At 24.1% G+C, this 16,188-nt stretch overlaps 9 protein-coding genes across 9 annotated transcripts in view; 3 read left to right on the top strand and 6 right to left on the bottom strand.

The window, feature by feature from the left end:
- Positions 1 to 292: 292 nt before the first annotated feature.
- Positions 293 to 1,044, top strand: DDB_G0288415 (hypothetical protein; the record flags this gene model as incomplete). The annotated part of the gene is made up of 2 exons (XM_631647.1): positions 293 to 395; positions 1,013 to 1,044. 2 exons carry the CDS (start codon positions 293 to 295, stop codon positions 1,042 to 1,044), a joined length of 135 nt encoding a protein of 44 aa, XP_636739.1.
- A 482-nt stretch (positions 1,045 to 1,526) lies between these two features.
- DDB_G0288413 (hypothetical protein) lies at positions 1,527 to 1,868 on the bottom strand (the record flags this gene model as incomplete). The annotated part of the gene is made up of 1 exon (XM_631646.1): positions 1,527 to 1,868. One exon carries the CDS (start codon positions 1,866 to 1,868, stop codon positions 1,527 to 1,529), a length of 342 nt encoding a protein of 113 aa, XP_636738.1.
- A 356-nt stretch (positions 1,869 to 2,224) lies between these two features.
- DDB_G0288411 (hypothetical protein) lies at positions 2,225 to 3,601 on the bottom strand (the record flags this gene model as incomplete). The annotated part of the gene is made up of 4 exons (XM_631645.1): positions 2,225 to 2,373; positions 2,617 to 3,057; positions 3,221 to 3,487; positions 3,598 to 3,601. 4 exons carry the CDS (start codon positions 3,599 to 3,601, stop codon positions 2,225 to 2,227), a joined length of 861 nt encoding a protein of 286 aa, XP_636737.1.
- A 210-nt stretch (positions 3,602 to 3,811) lies between these two features.
- DDB_G0288409 (hypothetical protein) lies at positions 3,812 to 4,260 on the bottom strand (the record flags this gene model as incomplete). Its single annotated transcript, XM_631644.1, has 2 exons — positions 3,812 to 3,961; positions 4,081 to 4,260. 2 exons carry the CDS (start codon positions 4,258 to 4,260, stop codon positions 3,812 to 3,814), a joined length of 330 nt encoding a protein of 109 aa, XP_636736.1.
- A 7-nt stretch (positions 4,261 to 4,267) lies between these two features.
- Positions 4,268 to 4,530, bottom strand: DDB_G0288445 (hypothetical protein; the record flags this gene model as incomplete). The annotated part of the gene is made up of 2 exons (XM_631643.1): positions 4,268 to 4,409; positions 4,502 to 4,530. 2 exons carry the CDS (start codon positions 4,528 to 4,530, stop codon positions 4,268 to 4,270), a joined length of 171 nt encoding a protein of 56 aa, XP_636735.1.
- A 164-nt stretch (positions 4,531 to 4,694) lies between these two features.
- Positions 4,695 to 5,494, top strand: DDB_G0288407 (hypothetical protein; the record flags this gene model as incomplete). Its single annotated transcript, XM_631642.1, has 2 exons — positions 4,695 to 5,190; positions 5,304 to 5,494. The coding sequence occupies 2 exons, from the start codon at positions 4,695 to 4,697 to the stop codon at positions 5,492 to 5,494; spliced, it is 687 nt and encodes a 228-aa protein (XP_636734.1).
- Positions 5,495 to 5,818: 324 nt separating this feature from the next.
- On the bottom strand, positions 5,819 to 8,297 carry DDB_G0288405 (RabGAP/TBC domain-containing protein; the record flags this gene model as incomplete). The annotated part of the gene is made up of 4 exons (XM_631641.1): positions 5,819 to 5,963; positions 6,028 to 6,353; positions 6,469 to 6,884; positions 6,983 to 8,297. 4 exons carry the CDS (start codon positions 8,295 to 8,297, stop codon positions 5,819 to 5,821), a joined length of 2,202 nt encoding a protein of 733 aa, XP_636733.1.
- A 2,006-nt stretch (positions 8,298 to 10,303) lies between these two features.
- Positions 10,304 to 11,758, top strand: DDB_G0288403 (hypothetical protein; the record flags this gene model as incomplete). The annotated part of the gene is made up of 1 exon (XM_631640.1): positions 10,304 to 11,758. One exon carries the CDS (start codon positions 10,304 to 10,306, stop codon positions 11,756 to 11,758), a length of 1,455 nt encoding a protein of 484 aa, XP_636732.1.
- Positions 11,759 to 11,905: 147 nt separating this feature from the next.
- The window catches only part of rpc2 (RNA polymerase III, second largest subunit), a gene marked incomplete at both ends in the record, with an annotated part of 5,057 nt that continues 774 nt past the window's right edge, over positions 11,906 to 16,188 (bottom strand). Inside the window, one exon of the mRNA XM_631639.1 lies at positions 11,906 to 16,188. This exon is cut by the window's right edge and continues 278 nt beyond it. Within this exon, the coding sequence (XP_636731.1) occupies positions 11,906 to 16,188 (4,283 nt within the window).

The raw sequence follows: 16,188 nt of genomic DNA, 5'->3' as shown, positions 1-16,188 counted from the left end.
TTTTTTTTTTTTTTTTTATTTTTTTTATTTCATTTTTTATATACAATTGTTGGAATGTGCGTTCATGATAAATATAATTTTGAAGATTTGTTCCAAAGAGTAGGCAGTGGCACATCATTTGCTGTTATCGAAGAATTCATGAGGGGTGATCTTTTTCCTGATATCAAAAATGGATGTAGTGAAGAATGTAAAAAAAAAATGATACAATATACATAGGCCATGTTTAAAAACTATATGAACTCTGTATGTTGGTACTATAATGATGTTAATATACCAAAAAAGTTTGATGATAATGGGCCCTCGTGCTTTTCAAATTATATCCATTTTGGTAGGTGGTTTCAAGGAAGAAAACTCTTGTTATTTCAACTATACACCACGTCTCGAAAATAATAGTAGTAAATTTCCAGATTTTACTGAAACCTTTTTCAATATGATAACTTACTGGAATTTGAATTTGGGGAAGATTGTACAGCAGAATGTATCAAGGAAGTAGTAGAAAGACTTGAAATGTATAAAACTGCATCAATACTTTATCAATCACCCAAAGTTAACGAAGATGGTTCCTTACCTCTTTTTCAATTCAGAGATGTATTACACTACTATAGTGGTAGTGATCATTTAGTTCAAGTCAAAAATATTCAAGATCTCTTTACAGTCAATATTTTTCAAAAAATTTATTTCGAATCATTTCAGCTCCATCTGAAATTGTTTTATATTTTGGTGTGAATCGTTTATCCATGAATGACATTATTATTTTATTGATCACTATTTCTAAATATCTTCCAAAATAATAATTCACATATTCAATATCATCAGTTACTGTTAGCTTAATGATTTTATTAAATGAATTTACATTATTTCTTTTTTCCCCATTTTCTTTACATTCATTCTCTCTTTTCATTATTATAAACCAAAATAAAAAAAAAAAAAAGTAAAAAAAAAAAAAATGAAATTTTTTTTTTTTTTTTTTTTTTTAAACAATTTAATTTTATTAATTTTTAATATAATTTAGTACATATAAATAGAGTACTCAAAAATACATAAAATGATATAAAAAATACAAAAAATAAATGTAATCATTCTTTTAAAAAAAAAGAATGCAATCATTTAAATAAAAAAAATAAAAATTAAAAAAAAATAATTACATTCATTTTTTATATCATTTTGTGTATTTTAGAGTGTTCTATTTCTATACCAAATCCATATTAAAATAAATAAAATAAAATTATTATTTAAAAAAAAAATATATATATAATTAAAGAATTAACTATAATAATAAATTCATGGGAATAATAAGAATAATAATAAATAAAATCGATGAAACAGTGAAAAAAAAAAAAAAAATCTATTTTATATCTTTTTTATATCTTTTTTATTTATAATTTATTTATAATCTTTTTATATTTAATTAATATATGATTATATTTAATTTCTCTTTTTATGAAATGTTTACTACAAAAAAAAAAAAAAAAAAAAGTTTCTAAAAAAGAAATAAAATAAAAATTTATTTATTTAAAGACTTTAATTTATTTGAAATATAATAATGATTTTTGACCAAATAATTTTTCTGAATCTGCTTGGTTAATTAATTGAAGTAGAAATTCTGATACCCTTACATTATCTCTTGGAAATTCTTGATTTAGAAAAAAATTAAATCCTTTATAATTCTTTATTTCTTTTACAAGATCACCACATTTTTCATTTAAAAATTCTAAAATATGTAATCTTGAATTAGCAACAGCAATTACAATAGCCCTAAAAAAGATTTCATTATCTTTAACATTTTTTAACATTGAATCTAAATATTTAAAATTATTATAACATGAAAAATGTTCATAATTAGATGCATAGAATGTATCCAAGTTCATTATTATCAGTAATTTCACCAGTGTTTAACCTATTAGCTAGAAAAAGAAATAATTTAAGTAGTTGATTTTAATTAAAAAATCTTCCTCCTATTTTCATCATATTAGGATAATTTGTAAATATCCAATCTAAAAAGTTTAAAAAATCTTTGGAGAAGACATCTGGTCCAATTCTTATGGCTTTGAAATTTCTTTGTATAAGTACGATGGTTGTTAATAGTTTGTATGTTTTAAGATTAATAGTTGTAGATTGAATAAAATTGATTGGGAATCTTGTTTTCTCTGGAAAGAAAGAAAAAATTGATTCAATCAAATCAGTACTCAAATACAAACGGTTTCTGGTGATGTGATACGTAATTTTAAAAATTATCACCTCTAGTATAGTGTTGCAAGTATCCACCAAGTCTTGATGTTGATGGAACTTTGAGTGTTAATCCTTCAAAATGTTTTAATAATTCTAAATTCTCGAAATAGGAATAATAGTTGTTTTTATGGTCAATAGTATTCTCTATGATTTTCAAATAAATAATTTAAAACATCTACCGAACCAATATAAATTGTCGGGTGAAATCTATATAAGTAGTGTGAATTTCCACCTAAATCTAATTGATAACCATTAACTTGTTTAAAAAAATACTTTATTAATTCTAAATCGTCGTGCATGACAACCATACGAAAGAAATTCGTTAATTGATTTTCAACATTTCGCAAACCATCTGATTTTATTGATTGAATGGCTTTATCTATAAACCGAATCTTTTTAATCTATCTGTACAGTTTGAGAATAAAATATTAATTGACTTTTTATATGGATATTCCATGATATCTATCAATGATGAAAAGTTAAGGTAGTCACAAAGAAAATGGCCAACCAAGTCAAATGTTGGAATTCCAAATCTAAATGATTCATAATATTCTTCTAAATCTACACTGTATAAACTTTTATTTTCTAAATTGATATTATTAAATCCATCATAATAATAATAATATAAAATGGCTGATCTATCTTTACAAAATATCGAATAATATTCATCCAATAATTTCTTTATAAAGATTTTATGTTCATCATTATCATCATTAGACCTACAACTATTATTATTATTATTATTATTATTATTATTATTATTATTATTATTATTATTATTATTATTATCTTCAGGTTGTTTATCAAATCTTTTGAAAAAACTACTGTCTAAATCGGGTGTATATAAAAATAGTTCTTGTTAGCCAAGCAATTAATTACTAACTTCTTCGGCGTCTTTAAAATGTGGAGAAGGTGAAAGGTTATGTGTTGATTGATAATGAGCTAAAAAAACTTCCATAACTTCAAAAGTCTGAATCTCTGCAATGTTTACGAATTAATTGAACCATTTGACCACTTTTTGATTTATAGAATACTTTCCGTGGTATTCTATTTCTATTACTATAATATTCTTGAATTTGATATGCTATTAATTTAGAAAAACGTTGTTCATCATCATCATCATCACTATCATCATACTTGCAATCATTGTTAAAGTTGGAATTTATTGGGTTTCCTAATGTTGATTTTAATTTTTCTTTTGGTGTTATTTTTATAAATGTTTCAATATATTGAATTGTAATTGAAGGAGATGCTGAATCTGATTAGTTGTTTGCTGATTCATTTGTTTTCGTCATTACTTTTAATTTTAATATTAATTTACAAACTCTAAATAGTGATTTTATTGTTGATGTTGATTTTATTATAAACCCATTTTCTCTATTCGAGTGAATACTCAAAAGAGTATCAATCGTTAGTTCTTGAAATTTATTATTATTATTATTATTATTTATTATTATTATTATGATCTCTTAAACTTTGATAACAATTAAAATAGCATAGTAATCCTTTAAACATATCTCTCTTTAAATTTGATGATTTATATGAAGTAACTATTGTATAGATTGAATTATAATTGTCTAAATCATCTTTCAAATTTTGGTTGTTCTAGTTGTGATTTTTCTAATAGATATCTAATGAATTTGTTTGCACCAAATGAAGTTGCTATTTTTAAATCCTCAACAGTTGGTATATGATTAAACTCTTCTATGAATAGTTGATATACTTGTAAATTCTTTGATATAATTAATGAAATGATTACTCCTCTATTTCTATATTCAAAAAGGTGGTTTCTAAAGAATTTTCTGTAAAATTGATTATCGCGAACGATTGTTTTAAATAATTTATTAAAACTTCAATTTCACAACCTATTTTGTCATAAAATTGTGAATATCTTTTGTCATGAAATTGTAAATATCTGCAATTTATTTTAATTTTATCTTTTAATAGACTGAATTGATTATTTCGAATCATTTCAGCTCCATCTGAAATTGTTTTATATTTTGGTGTGAATCGTTTATCCATGAATGACATTATTGTTTTATTGATCACTATTTCTAAATATCTTCCAAAATAATAATTCACTATATTCAATATCATCAGTTACTCTTAGCTTAATGATTTTATTAAATGAATTTACATTATTTCTTTTTTCTCCATTTTCTTTACATTCATTCTCTCTTCTCATTATTATAAATTAAAATAAAAAATAAAAAAAAATAAAAAAAAAAGATTTTTTTAGGAAAAAGATAAAAATAAAATAAAATAGACTAACTTCCTAAGATCTAAATATAGATCTTTCATTTAATTAATTTCTTTAAAAAAAAAAAAAAAAAAAAAAATAATGTTCGAAAAAATCGATTTCTGCCTGGGAATAGGAAAAAAACACTAATATAGTTCATATTTACCCGGTCGATAGTGAATTTGAAAATATCCTTCAAATATTATTAAAAGAAAATCAAAGTGATATGTATGAACTTAATTACAGTATAAATACTAAAATAGGCGATCATGGTGAAGCTGCATCTAATTTAAATCATTCAAAAGCTCTTTTAATTGATGCAAATAAAAAAACTGTGGCATATGAAACAGATGAAGGTATAAGTACACCTAATTCCATAGATCATTTGTATAAGGGTAAATCTGATAATAACTACACACACACCGATAGTATCATTCAAGTTGAAAAATTGAAACATTTTACAAAAAAACTATCATTAGAAGTTTATCAAAACATTATTGAAAAGATTGGTCAAGAACCTGAAATTTTATTAAATGGAGAAAGTCGTATAAAATCAGTTGCTTTATACTCTGGAGAAAAAAAATTGCCATTCAGAATGGACATTAATAACCAAAGTGGAAAAATTTCTATTGACATACAAGATAATGATAAAAATCACAACAGTTCTAATTCATCAGTTATATCTAAGGTAATAATTCCTCCAAATATAACAAGTGTACAAGGTAAAATTCTTGCAGATACTTTTATAAATGGAAATGTATCCATTATCCATCACCTATTACAAAAGAAAGATATTAAAATCTTGATACTGATCAGACTATGAAAAGTCTAATAGAAAACTACCAAAGTAATCCTATCATATTTAAAAATCAAAGTGATTTAAAAAGCTTCAGAGACCTATTGCCAAAATCAAAACTAAGACATCGTGGCAATTTATTTGATAAAGAGGTTGAAAAAGATGGTAAATTTGAAATTGATTTAGGTGAGTTTTATGGTGAAATTAAAAAAATAACATTAGAAAAATAAATAAAAAAAAATAAGAAAATAAAGCATTATATCGTGTAATAATAAATAATAAATGTGTTCGGGAAATTTTTTATCACCCCAATCAATTTCAAAATTACTCAAGGTTTGGTATAAAAAAAAAAAATAAAAAAAACAAAAATAAAGAAATTATTAAAAAATTGTGAAAATATATCTTGGAAATAAAAAAGAAATAATTAAAAAAATATTTATTTACATCGGTTGTTTTTTTTTTTTTTTTTTTCCAGAAAAATAAAATAGATTATTCTAAAAAATTATTTACTATTGTTGGTATTTGTTGTTATAATTACATGTTATTATATTTTTTTATTGTTCAATTGTGAATGCTTCTAAAACAATAGTTTGGAAAGTATGTTGATCTTTATCATTCAAACATGGGTTTCCAAAAGTTTCCGTGGCACCAGTTTTACCATTTAAATCTGCACCAATAAATAATCCTATCTCTCCCAAACTATAAAAAAAAAAAAAGTTAATATTAAGAACTTTTTGTATTAAAAAAAAAAAAAAAAACATACTTTGAATGACCAATTGAAATTGATTGTTCTTTAAAACTTGTATATAATTGATTTTTTTCAGTTGGTTTATAAACATGAACATGAGGTTTAAGAGTGAATAAAAAGACATTTCTATCACCAAAACCAAACTTTGGTTGAACTTCAGAGTCACTATAAAATCCAAAAATACTTCCATTATCAGATTTTAAAACTACTAAAATACAAGTATGTTCAACTAAACTTTCAAATAATAATCTAACATTATTACCATCTGTAACTGAATTGAATAATTTTCTTGGTGTTGCAACTGATAATCTTGGTGGTAACCATGCCCAAATTAATTCAAACTAGAAGAGAGAGAGAAAAGAAAAAAAAAAAAAAAAAAAAAAAAAAAAAAAATTAATATATTATTTTATAAAATTAAATATAAATAATAAATAATAATAATAATTTAATAATTACATCATCAGAATTTAAAATTACAGAAGGTATTGTAATTTTTGATCTATAATAAATTGGTGCGGGTTCAGGTACATCTTTAACTTTATGATTTTGTTTATCATTGATATCTTCTAAATGACTTCTTTTTAAAGAGATACTTTCAAAAGCAACTTTAATTAAAGCATCAGCATCAAACATTTGTAAATTTAATTTGTTTAAAGTTGACAAAAACTTTTCAATATCCTTTTGTTTCTTTAATTGTTTTTTATGAGTTTTTAATAATGCCAAACCAATTCTATATAAAACTTTATAACCTTCATTTAATAAAATATCAAAAATTCTTAAAACTGTATTATATGGTAAAAATGATACAAATAATCTTGAAAACCATTCATCTGAAAATACAAATGAATTTGTTAAACCAATTGTAATCATATCTAATTTAAAAAAAAAAAAAAAAAAAAAAAAAAAAAAAAAAAAAAAATTAGTTTTTAAAATTCTATTATTAAATTAATTGACTATTTAAATAACTTACGTCTATGAAGTTTTGGTAAATGTAATTCAATTAAATGATCAAAAGAATGAACAAATTTAGCACATTCTTTTTTATCAATATTTAAGAATCTATGAGGTCTATTTTCTTCAGCATCTTTTAAGATTAATGAAGTTGTGGTGTATGTGTTTGCTTCTGACATAAAGGAGATTAAAATATGTACAAGGTCAGAGATTTGTGGACAATATTCAACATGTGAATTTGTATGAATAAGGTTTAGAATGGATTTAACTTGTTTTACACCCTGTTCAGTGATTAAATGATCTGATGGTGAGAATAAACCACCAAAGGCTGGTATATTTCTAATGTTTGGATCTGATTCATCACCAAATGATGAAGAGTATGCACTATTGTAACAATGAGTTTGGTCGGCTTCATTTGTACCAATGATCGCTTTCCAAACTAGGTTTCTTTTTTTATCTGGTATACCTTTTCTTATTAATGCTTTTAGATTCTTTCTAGCTTGATCGGTTGTACAATTGGTTGGTATGATTTTACTTGTCCATTCACTTGATATCTCTCTTTGTCTAATTAATGTTGCTGGATCTTTTAAATTCTCATGTGCGATCGTATCAAGATATCCTTCATCGGTTAATGAAAAGTTTGCCAAATTATTATTTACACTATTATTATTGAAATAGGTATTTGGTGATGGTGATGCTGTTAAAACGAATGAATATTTATCACCACCTTCAATACCACCTCCCATTATTCCCATACCTCCAATTGATTCTGGTGAACTTGGTACTTTAATTTTTTTATTATTTTTACTCTTTCTACTAAAATAATTATAATAACTATTACTACTACTACTACTACTACTACTATTATTATTGGTATTGGAATTGATATTGGTTGTAGTAATAGTACTACCACAAGGTTGATTAATCACCATACTATTATTTGACATACTACTACTTCTACCTCTACCAGTAGTACTACTAATTACATGAACTGTTGGTCCACTATTCATACTATTACTTCTACTTCTATTAAGTGGTAATGGTGATACTGTTAAATTATTATAATCAACTATATTATCAACAATTAAATTATTATTTTTATTATTTGGATTATTTTTATTATTATTATTATTTGGATTATTATTATTATTATTATTTGGATTATTATTATTATTATTATTTGGATTATTATTATTATTATTATTATTATTATTATTATTATTATTATTATTATTACTGGTTAAATTTGTTGTATTACAAGTGTCGGTTATTGAAATTCCAATTGAAGCACTTTCTGCTTTTAATGGTAAATTTGGTTCTGTTGAAGATTCCATTTTTTTAAATAATTTTTAAAAAAAAAAAAAAAAATTATTTTTAATTATTAATAATACAAAATAAATAATAAAAATTAAATAAAAAATAAATAAAAAATATTATATGTAATAGGAAAAAAAAAAATATATATAAAAAATAAAATTTAAATTAACAAGAATATATGAGGTTATGATATTTGGGTTGTGTGGTTGTAGGTCTAGGTGTTTTTTTTTTATTTTTGTTTGTTTTTTTTTATTTTTTGATTAGAAAAAAAATAAAAATAAAAAAAAATTGAAAAAATTGAAAAAATAAAATAATTTAATATCAATAATCAATTAATTTAATCTTTTATAATTTTTTTATTTATTTAAATTTTTATTATATTTTAGTGTTTAGGTGATATATGTAAAAACGCAATGTGTGTGAATTATAATGTGTGATGTGAATGTGTGGGGGTGTGTTGAGAAATCAAAAAATTGAACGATTGTAAATAATTAATTTTTTTTTATTTTTTTTTATTACTGGTAAGAGTGGTGGTACAAAAAAATGTATGCTTATGATAAAAAGGAATTATAACTTGTTGGTAAATAAGGTATTACTCTTTATATCTAAATATGGGTGAAGGAAAAAGAAAGAAGAAAAGAAAAGAAAAAAAAAAAAAAAAAAAAAAAAAAAAAAAAAAAAAAAAAAAAAAAAAAAAAAAAATTAAATTAAAATAGTGTGTGAATTTATACAAAAAATAAAATAAATAAAAATAAAACAAAAAATAAAAAAAAATAATTTTCAACAGGTTAATGACAAATTTAAACAGACAACAGGATTAATGACAATCCTGTTTCACTTTTAAAATATTTTCTTTAAAAAAAACAAAAATAAAAAAAAAATTAAAATTTTAAAAAAAAAAATATTCTCTGGTTTGCACAATGTTGATTTTTAATTACGAATTATTGCATAAAAAAAAAAAAAAAAAAAAAAAAAAAAAAAAAAAAATTTTTAAAATAATATCTTTTTTTTTTATTAAATTTCAAAACATTGAACCTACCCTTGCGAAGGGTTTTTTTTTTTTTTTTTGTTTTTTTCACACCTAAAAAAAATAATATCCAAGATAATTTTAGAATTTTTTTTGTTTTTTTTTTTATTTGAAAAAATTAATGTTTTTATTAATTTATTTGTTTTTTAAGTTCAAAAGACATAAAATAATAAAATAATATTATTTAGATTTCTTTTTAATTTAAATATTGGAAAAAAAATAAAAAAAAAATAAAAAAAAAAATAAAAAAATAATAAAAAAAAAAATAAAAAATAAAAAAAAAAAAATAAAAAAAAATTAAAATAAAATAATAAAAACATGAAAAATTAATTTCATGTAATAATGGAAAATGACGACGATATTATGATTCTCAAGTGTATTTAATTGTTTTTGTCTGAAATGATGGCGATCAATTGCACAAATAAAAAAAAAAAAAATTAATTTTTTTATTTTTTTTTATTTTTTTTTTTTATTTTTTTTTTTATTTTTTTTTTCATTCTTTAAACTAAAAAGAAGCATTGTGTTAGTTAAAATGCAACATACGCAATTTGAAAAACCGAAATAAAAAAAATAAAATATAAAATAAAAAATAAAAAATAAAAAATAATAGTTTTAAAAATAAAATAATAAATAAAAAAAAAAAAAAAAAAATAGTTTCAAATGAAATAATATGTTTCAAATAAAAAAATAAAATGAAATAAAATTAAAAATAAAATTAAAAAAGAAAAAAATTAAACAGAATAATAAAAATAATAAAAAAAAAAAAAAAAAAAAAACCTATTGTTTATTTTTTATATTGAATCGAATAAAATAAATTTCCAAACTTTAAAACTTGAGTTTTTATCTAACAATGGAAAAGAGATTTGAGTTAATTCTGCAATTTTTTTTTTTTTTTTTTTATTATTTTTTACCAGCTTATAAAAATAAAAATAATTTTGGTTATCCTTAAAATTTTATATTTGTTTAAAAAAAAAGAAATAAAATTTTTTTTTTAAAATGCCAGACCCAAATACCAGTCCCAAAAATAATAGTAATGATGAAAATAATTTTGAAACAAATAATGGTTATGATAAAAATGAAATAAACAATCGCGATGGAGGTAACAATAATGATAATAATAATAATAATAATAATAATAAAAATAATAATAAAAATAAAAATGATGATAATAAAAAGAGTAATAATAATTATAATGATAGTAGTAAGGAAGATAATTCAAAAAATGAATCAATTAATAAAGAAGTTGATGGTGATAAAACATCAAATTCACATCATAACCATGAAGAATATCATGAAACCCCCGATTCAATATCATACTCTCAAGAACAAAAACAAAATCATCTTGATGATTCACCACGAAATCATCAACAGCAACAACAAGAGCAAAAACAACAACAACATTTCCACCACCCAAAGAATCGACATCAACAACCTCAACACCATGAGCACCAACAACAACAACAGCAACAACAACAACAACAACAAAAAGAAGAAAGTTTCAACCTCCAACAATTTAAACAATTACAAATGCAATTATTAAATAATCAAAAACCAGTTAATTTAACACCACCACAACCACCACCAGAAATTGAAAATGTACCACAAACATTTCTTTGTTGGGTACATTGTGGTCATTCAGAAATTAAAGAAGAAATTAAATTTGAAAATGTTTGGAGATTTACTCATTTAAGACCATTTATTAAAATTGCATTTGGTGTTGAACAATTGTCACCCTATATTCAAATGTATAATAATTCATCATTAAATTCAAAATCATTAATTGATCCTGAAACTTTAATTAATGATCCAAATAATTTACCAAATAATATCTATTTTAAAGTTTTATCCCCACAACAAATTAATTCAGCATTATTCCTTGGAATTTCAAATTATTCAATTTCAAATAATTTTAATAATTATGATGAATCAAATCCAAATCCAAATCCAAATAATAATAATAATGATAAAAATAATTATAAAAATAATAATAATAATAATATTAAAGTTAGAGTATTTTCAAATGATTTTGAAACTCAACCAGCATTAGAATTTCAAAGTGGTATTGATATGAATACAATTGGAAAAAATTTTAATATTGTTGGTGGATGGTTAAAAAAAAAAGGTGATTTCAATTCTCAAAGAGTAAAATCACCATTTAATTCAGGTGATTATGTTTTAGTTGGTTCAATACCAATTCATAAAACCATAACAATCATTTATCATGGATTTTTCAGTTACTTTGATAAAAATCAAAATGTTAAAATTAAATATTCAGATACTCAAATGGAAATATCTGAAAAGATCTTAAACACTTTTGGTTATAAAACAAAAACAAAATTTCAATTATTAGATATTAATGGTGGTGTATTTATTGATGATTTAAATTTTGCTGATTTAAGTGATGAAAAAGCTTATGAATTAAAAACTAATATTTGGTTTAAATTAAATTAAAAAAAATAAAATAAAAATAAAAATAAATGATTATTATTGTTGTTGTTGTTGCTGTTGTTAATATATTTTATTATGTTTATTATTATTATTATTATTATTATTTTTTAATTGTATTATTTTTTTTTTATAATTATTTTATTATTGTTTTTAAGAATCAACTAGTTTAAGACGTGGTACAATATTCATTGCTTGTAATTCTTGGAATAATAATTTACAAGCATATGGTATTTGAATTGTTGAGATATCGACACTACTCTTACAATATTGACAATAACCTTCATAACCAAGGAAACCACAATTTTTACAAGCATAAACTGTGAATCTATCAGAGGAGATCATTAATCTTTCCATGATGAGAGCTGAAGCACCATAACCAATGAGACAATCTCTTTCCATCTCACCTAAACGAAGACCACCACCTCTTGCTCTACCTTCGGTAGGTTGTCTTGTTAGAGTTACTGTTGGACCACGAGCACGAGCATGCATTTTATCCATGACCATATGCTTGAGTTTTTGATAAAAGATTGGTCCGAAAAAGATGAAACATGCCAATGGTTCACCAGTTACACCACTGGTAACATAATCTTTACCACCATAACTGAAACCTTTGCTAATGAGTACTTTGGAGATATTTTCAACACGATCACCACCAAAACAAGTACCAAAACCAAATTTACCACTCAAGACACCCGCTTTACCAGCCAACAATTCAATCATTTTACCAATAGTCATACGAGATGGGAAACCATGAGGATTCATAATAATGTCTGGACAAATACCTAGATCAGAGAATGGCATATCTTCTTGTTTGACAATGATACCACAAACACCTTTTTGACCATGACGTGAAGAGAATTTATCACCCAACTCTGGACGACGAGTACTTCTCATTAACATTTTAATGAGTAATTGTTCATCATCACCACTTGTCAAAAGGACCTTATCGATGAATGCAGGATTATCATATTTATAACCCATATAACTTGATTTATAGGCAGAGTCTGGTATGAGTTCTGGATTTGGTGTTGCATCGATGGTATTCAATGGTGAATATTTGTTTACTAAAATTTGACCTTTTTGAGCGAGTTCACCTGGTTTTGCGATACCATCACTATCCAAGAGACCATATTTTGGTTGTCTCAAATCGTTTGGAGTTGGTGGGAAAATACGATCCGATGTATCATTACCATGTTTTTTGATTGAGGTAACTTGTTTTTTCAATACGATACAACGACCGAAACCACGATCCAATGAGGCTTTATTCATGACCAAAGCATCTTCAATATCATAGCCAGAGTAGGACATTACCGCCACGGTGGCATTATGACCAGCTGGTAATTTATACCAATTCAATAGATCGATTGTACGTGTTTGACATAATGGACGTTGAGTATGTACCAATAGATAGAGTAATGTATCGATACGAGTCAATTGATTGTAAGCGATTGCACCAATTGCTTGCTTACCCATAGCACATTGATAGGTATTACGTGGTGATTGATTATGATGTGGATATGGAATTAAACCAGCTACACAACCCAACATTGTGAATGGTTCAATCTCGAGATGGGTTGTCCATGGTTGAATAGCTGCCTCTCTCCATGCCAAGAAACTATCATTCTCTTCATTCACATCCAAATATTCAATGATACCTTCTCTAATGAAATCATCAAATGTTCTAAGACCATCTTTTAAATCTTCAATATGTTCTTGAGTTAATCTTGGACGTTGATCATCTACAATAATAACAGGTCTACACAATCTTCCACCATCACATGCAACTGAAATAGTTTGTTGAGCCTTATTCTTACAAATTGAAACAAATTCTCTAATTCTACCAGCTCTTCTCATCTTTCTTAGAGTAGTTACAAAATAATCGGGTGAATTATGAATACCAATGATCTGACCATTTAATAATACTAAATATGCATTTCTTGAATTTAACTCTTCACCAGTTACCAATAGAATATCTTGTACACCTAAATTGTATGCTAATCTAAGTAAAGGACCTTCTGAATCATCAGTGGTTACATGACTCATCAATGCAAAATTCTTTACCAAACCACAGTTATGACTAACGAAACCATTACTAATCATACTATGATAATCTGATTCTGTTGTAAAATCTGAAATCTCTGGACAATCTTGATAATTTAATTGTTCAATCTTTTCAATTTCAATTTCAAAACTATTTCTTTTAATTTTTAATTTTTTAAAATAACCAAAATCTTTCTTTTTTATATTAATTTCTTCATTATTATTATTATTATTATTATAATTTATATAATTTAAATATTCTCTAATTTGTATAATTTGATTATTTAATTTTTGATTAAATTTAATATTAATTAAATCAATAAACTTTTTTAAACTTGAATTAATTATAATTAAATTTGATTCTTCAAAATCAATACTTGATATAACATTAAATTGATTTAATAAAATTTGTAATGATTTAATATTAAATATTTCATTATCATGATCTACTACTGCTCTTTCTTCTTTTTCATTTTGTTGTTGTTTTTGTTGTTTATAATTTAATAAAATTTTAAAATTTGAATCATTATTTTGTTGATTAATTTCTTCAATAATATTAAATTGAATTCTATTTACATTACTAATAAAACTTGATAAAAATTCTTTTTTAACAAATTGATTATTTGATTTTTCAATCCAATTTTTTTCATTTAAAAGTGATTGAATAAAATATCCAAATGAACTACCAATAAAATCTATAATAATTGATTTTTGTTGTTGTTCTACTTGTTGTTGTTGTTGTTGTTGATGATCTATTTTTTGTTGTTGTTGTTGTTGTTGTTCTTCATTTAATTTATAAATTGGATTTATAAAACCTAAATATTGTAAATCTTTTAAAAATTGATCAAAATCTGAAATTAAATTAAATTGATATTGAATGATTGGTTCATTTTGTTTATTTGAACCAATTTTATCAATTGAACCTATAATTCTTGAAATTGTAATTAACTTTTCATTATTATTTAATAAAGGTAATAATTCAATTGATTTTAATTCTTGAATAATCTTAATTGGTACTACTCCTTGATTAATTAATTGATTTTCATTTAAAATTTCAATTATATCATTATTATTCTCATTATTATTTTCATTATTATTATTATTAAATTCTAATTGATTTGATGAAGAAATTAAAAATAATTTATCATTTAATAATAAATCTTTTGATTGTTTCCAATTACCATTTGAAGTTAAGAATCTATGATCATTTGTACAAATGATTTCTTTACCAGTGATTGTAGTTATTTTTAATAATTGTTTACCATATTGTGAAGAGGATTTAATGAAATGTGAATAGATACGAGTTGAATGTGCTTCCATAGTGATTGGATCTAGAGTGATGATTGAATCACCATCTTTTAATTGACGTATTGGTTTTTGTTGACCATTGGACATTGTGATTATTGTGTCAGGATGTAGACAAGCCTCACCTTCAGGTGTATCGGATGGACATAACATACCCCATTGTGATGGTTGAAGTGAACGTGGACCAGCCACTTTACGAGTTTTCTCAAATTGTGATTGAATACGTGTCATCATACCCATACAAGAGATATAGGAAAGACGTGATAAAACTTGTGATACACCAGAACGTTCCATTCTAAAACGTTTTAAATTCCATTGACCACTAGAGATCGCATGTGTGAACCCATTGGTGATTGTATCGGTACGAATTAATTTGGGTAAATCTAAATTCTCTGCACGATTAGCTTTGGCAATTGCTTGATCCACTGATTTCTTTAATTCACTTTGAAACTTTTTAAAACAATCTTCAAAGAGTAGTGATATCAATTGACCCGATAACTCTATTCTTTTATTACCATAGTAATCTTTATCGTCGAGGCAACTCTTGTCCTTTGATGCCATAATAATACGACGAATCATAAGAGAGAGATAAATAACCTTCAATCTGAAATTGTAACGACGTACTGGCACATGATTAAGTACCACACCCGCTAAAATATCACGAGCCTCCTCTGACTTTGTCTTTTTATTTTGCACACCATAAGGTCTACGGAAAACTTTAATACGACTACCCAAATAATCCAATGCTTGGGCGGCAGTGTGCACACCACATTTTTGACACTCCTCCAATGATGGAGTGATTGCGTTGAGGAAAACATCATCGGACCCCACCAACTGTGCCATCTCTTGATCGGTTTCAACACCCATACCTTTCAACACAATTGCCACTGGTATATCTTCACCAAAGGTGTTATGCTTTAAGTAGAGTTTCTCATTCTTTAGTGTTACACCAGTTCTTGATTTACGTTCGTGTGTTGATGAAGTTACCGATGCCGATGGCAATCCCTTTGAATCCATCTCAATGATAATACGATTCTTTGATAACTGTTCATGATTTAAAATAACCTTCTCTTGTCCTCTAACTATGA

This window comes from Dictyostelium discoideum (assembly GCF_000004695.1).
Source record: "Dictyostelium discoideum AX4 chromosome 5 chromosome, whole genome shotgun sequence".
Taxonomy (NCBI): Eukaryota; Evosea; class Eumycetozoa; order Dictyosteliales; family Dictyosteliaceae; genus Dictyostelium; species Dictyostelium discoideum.
This window is presented reverse-complemented; position numbering and strand designations above follow the sequence as displayed.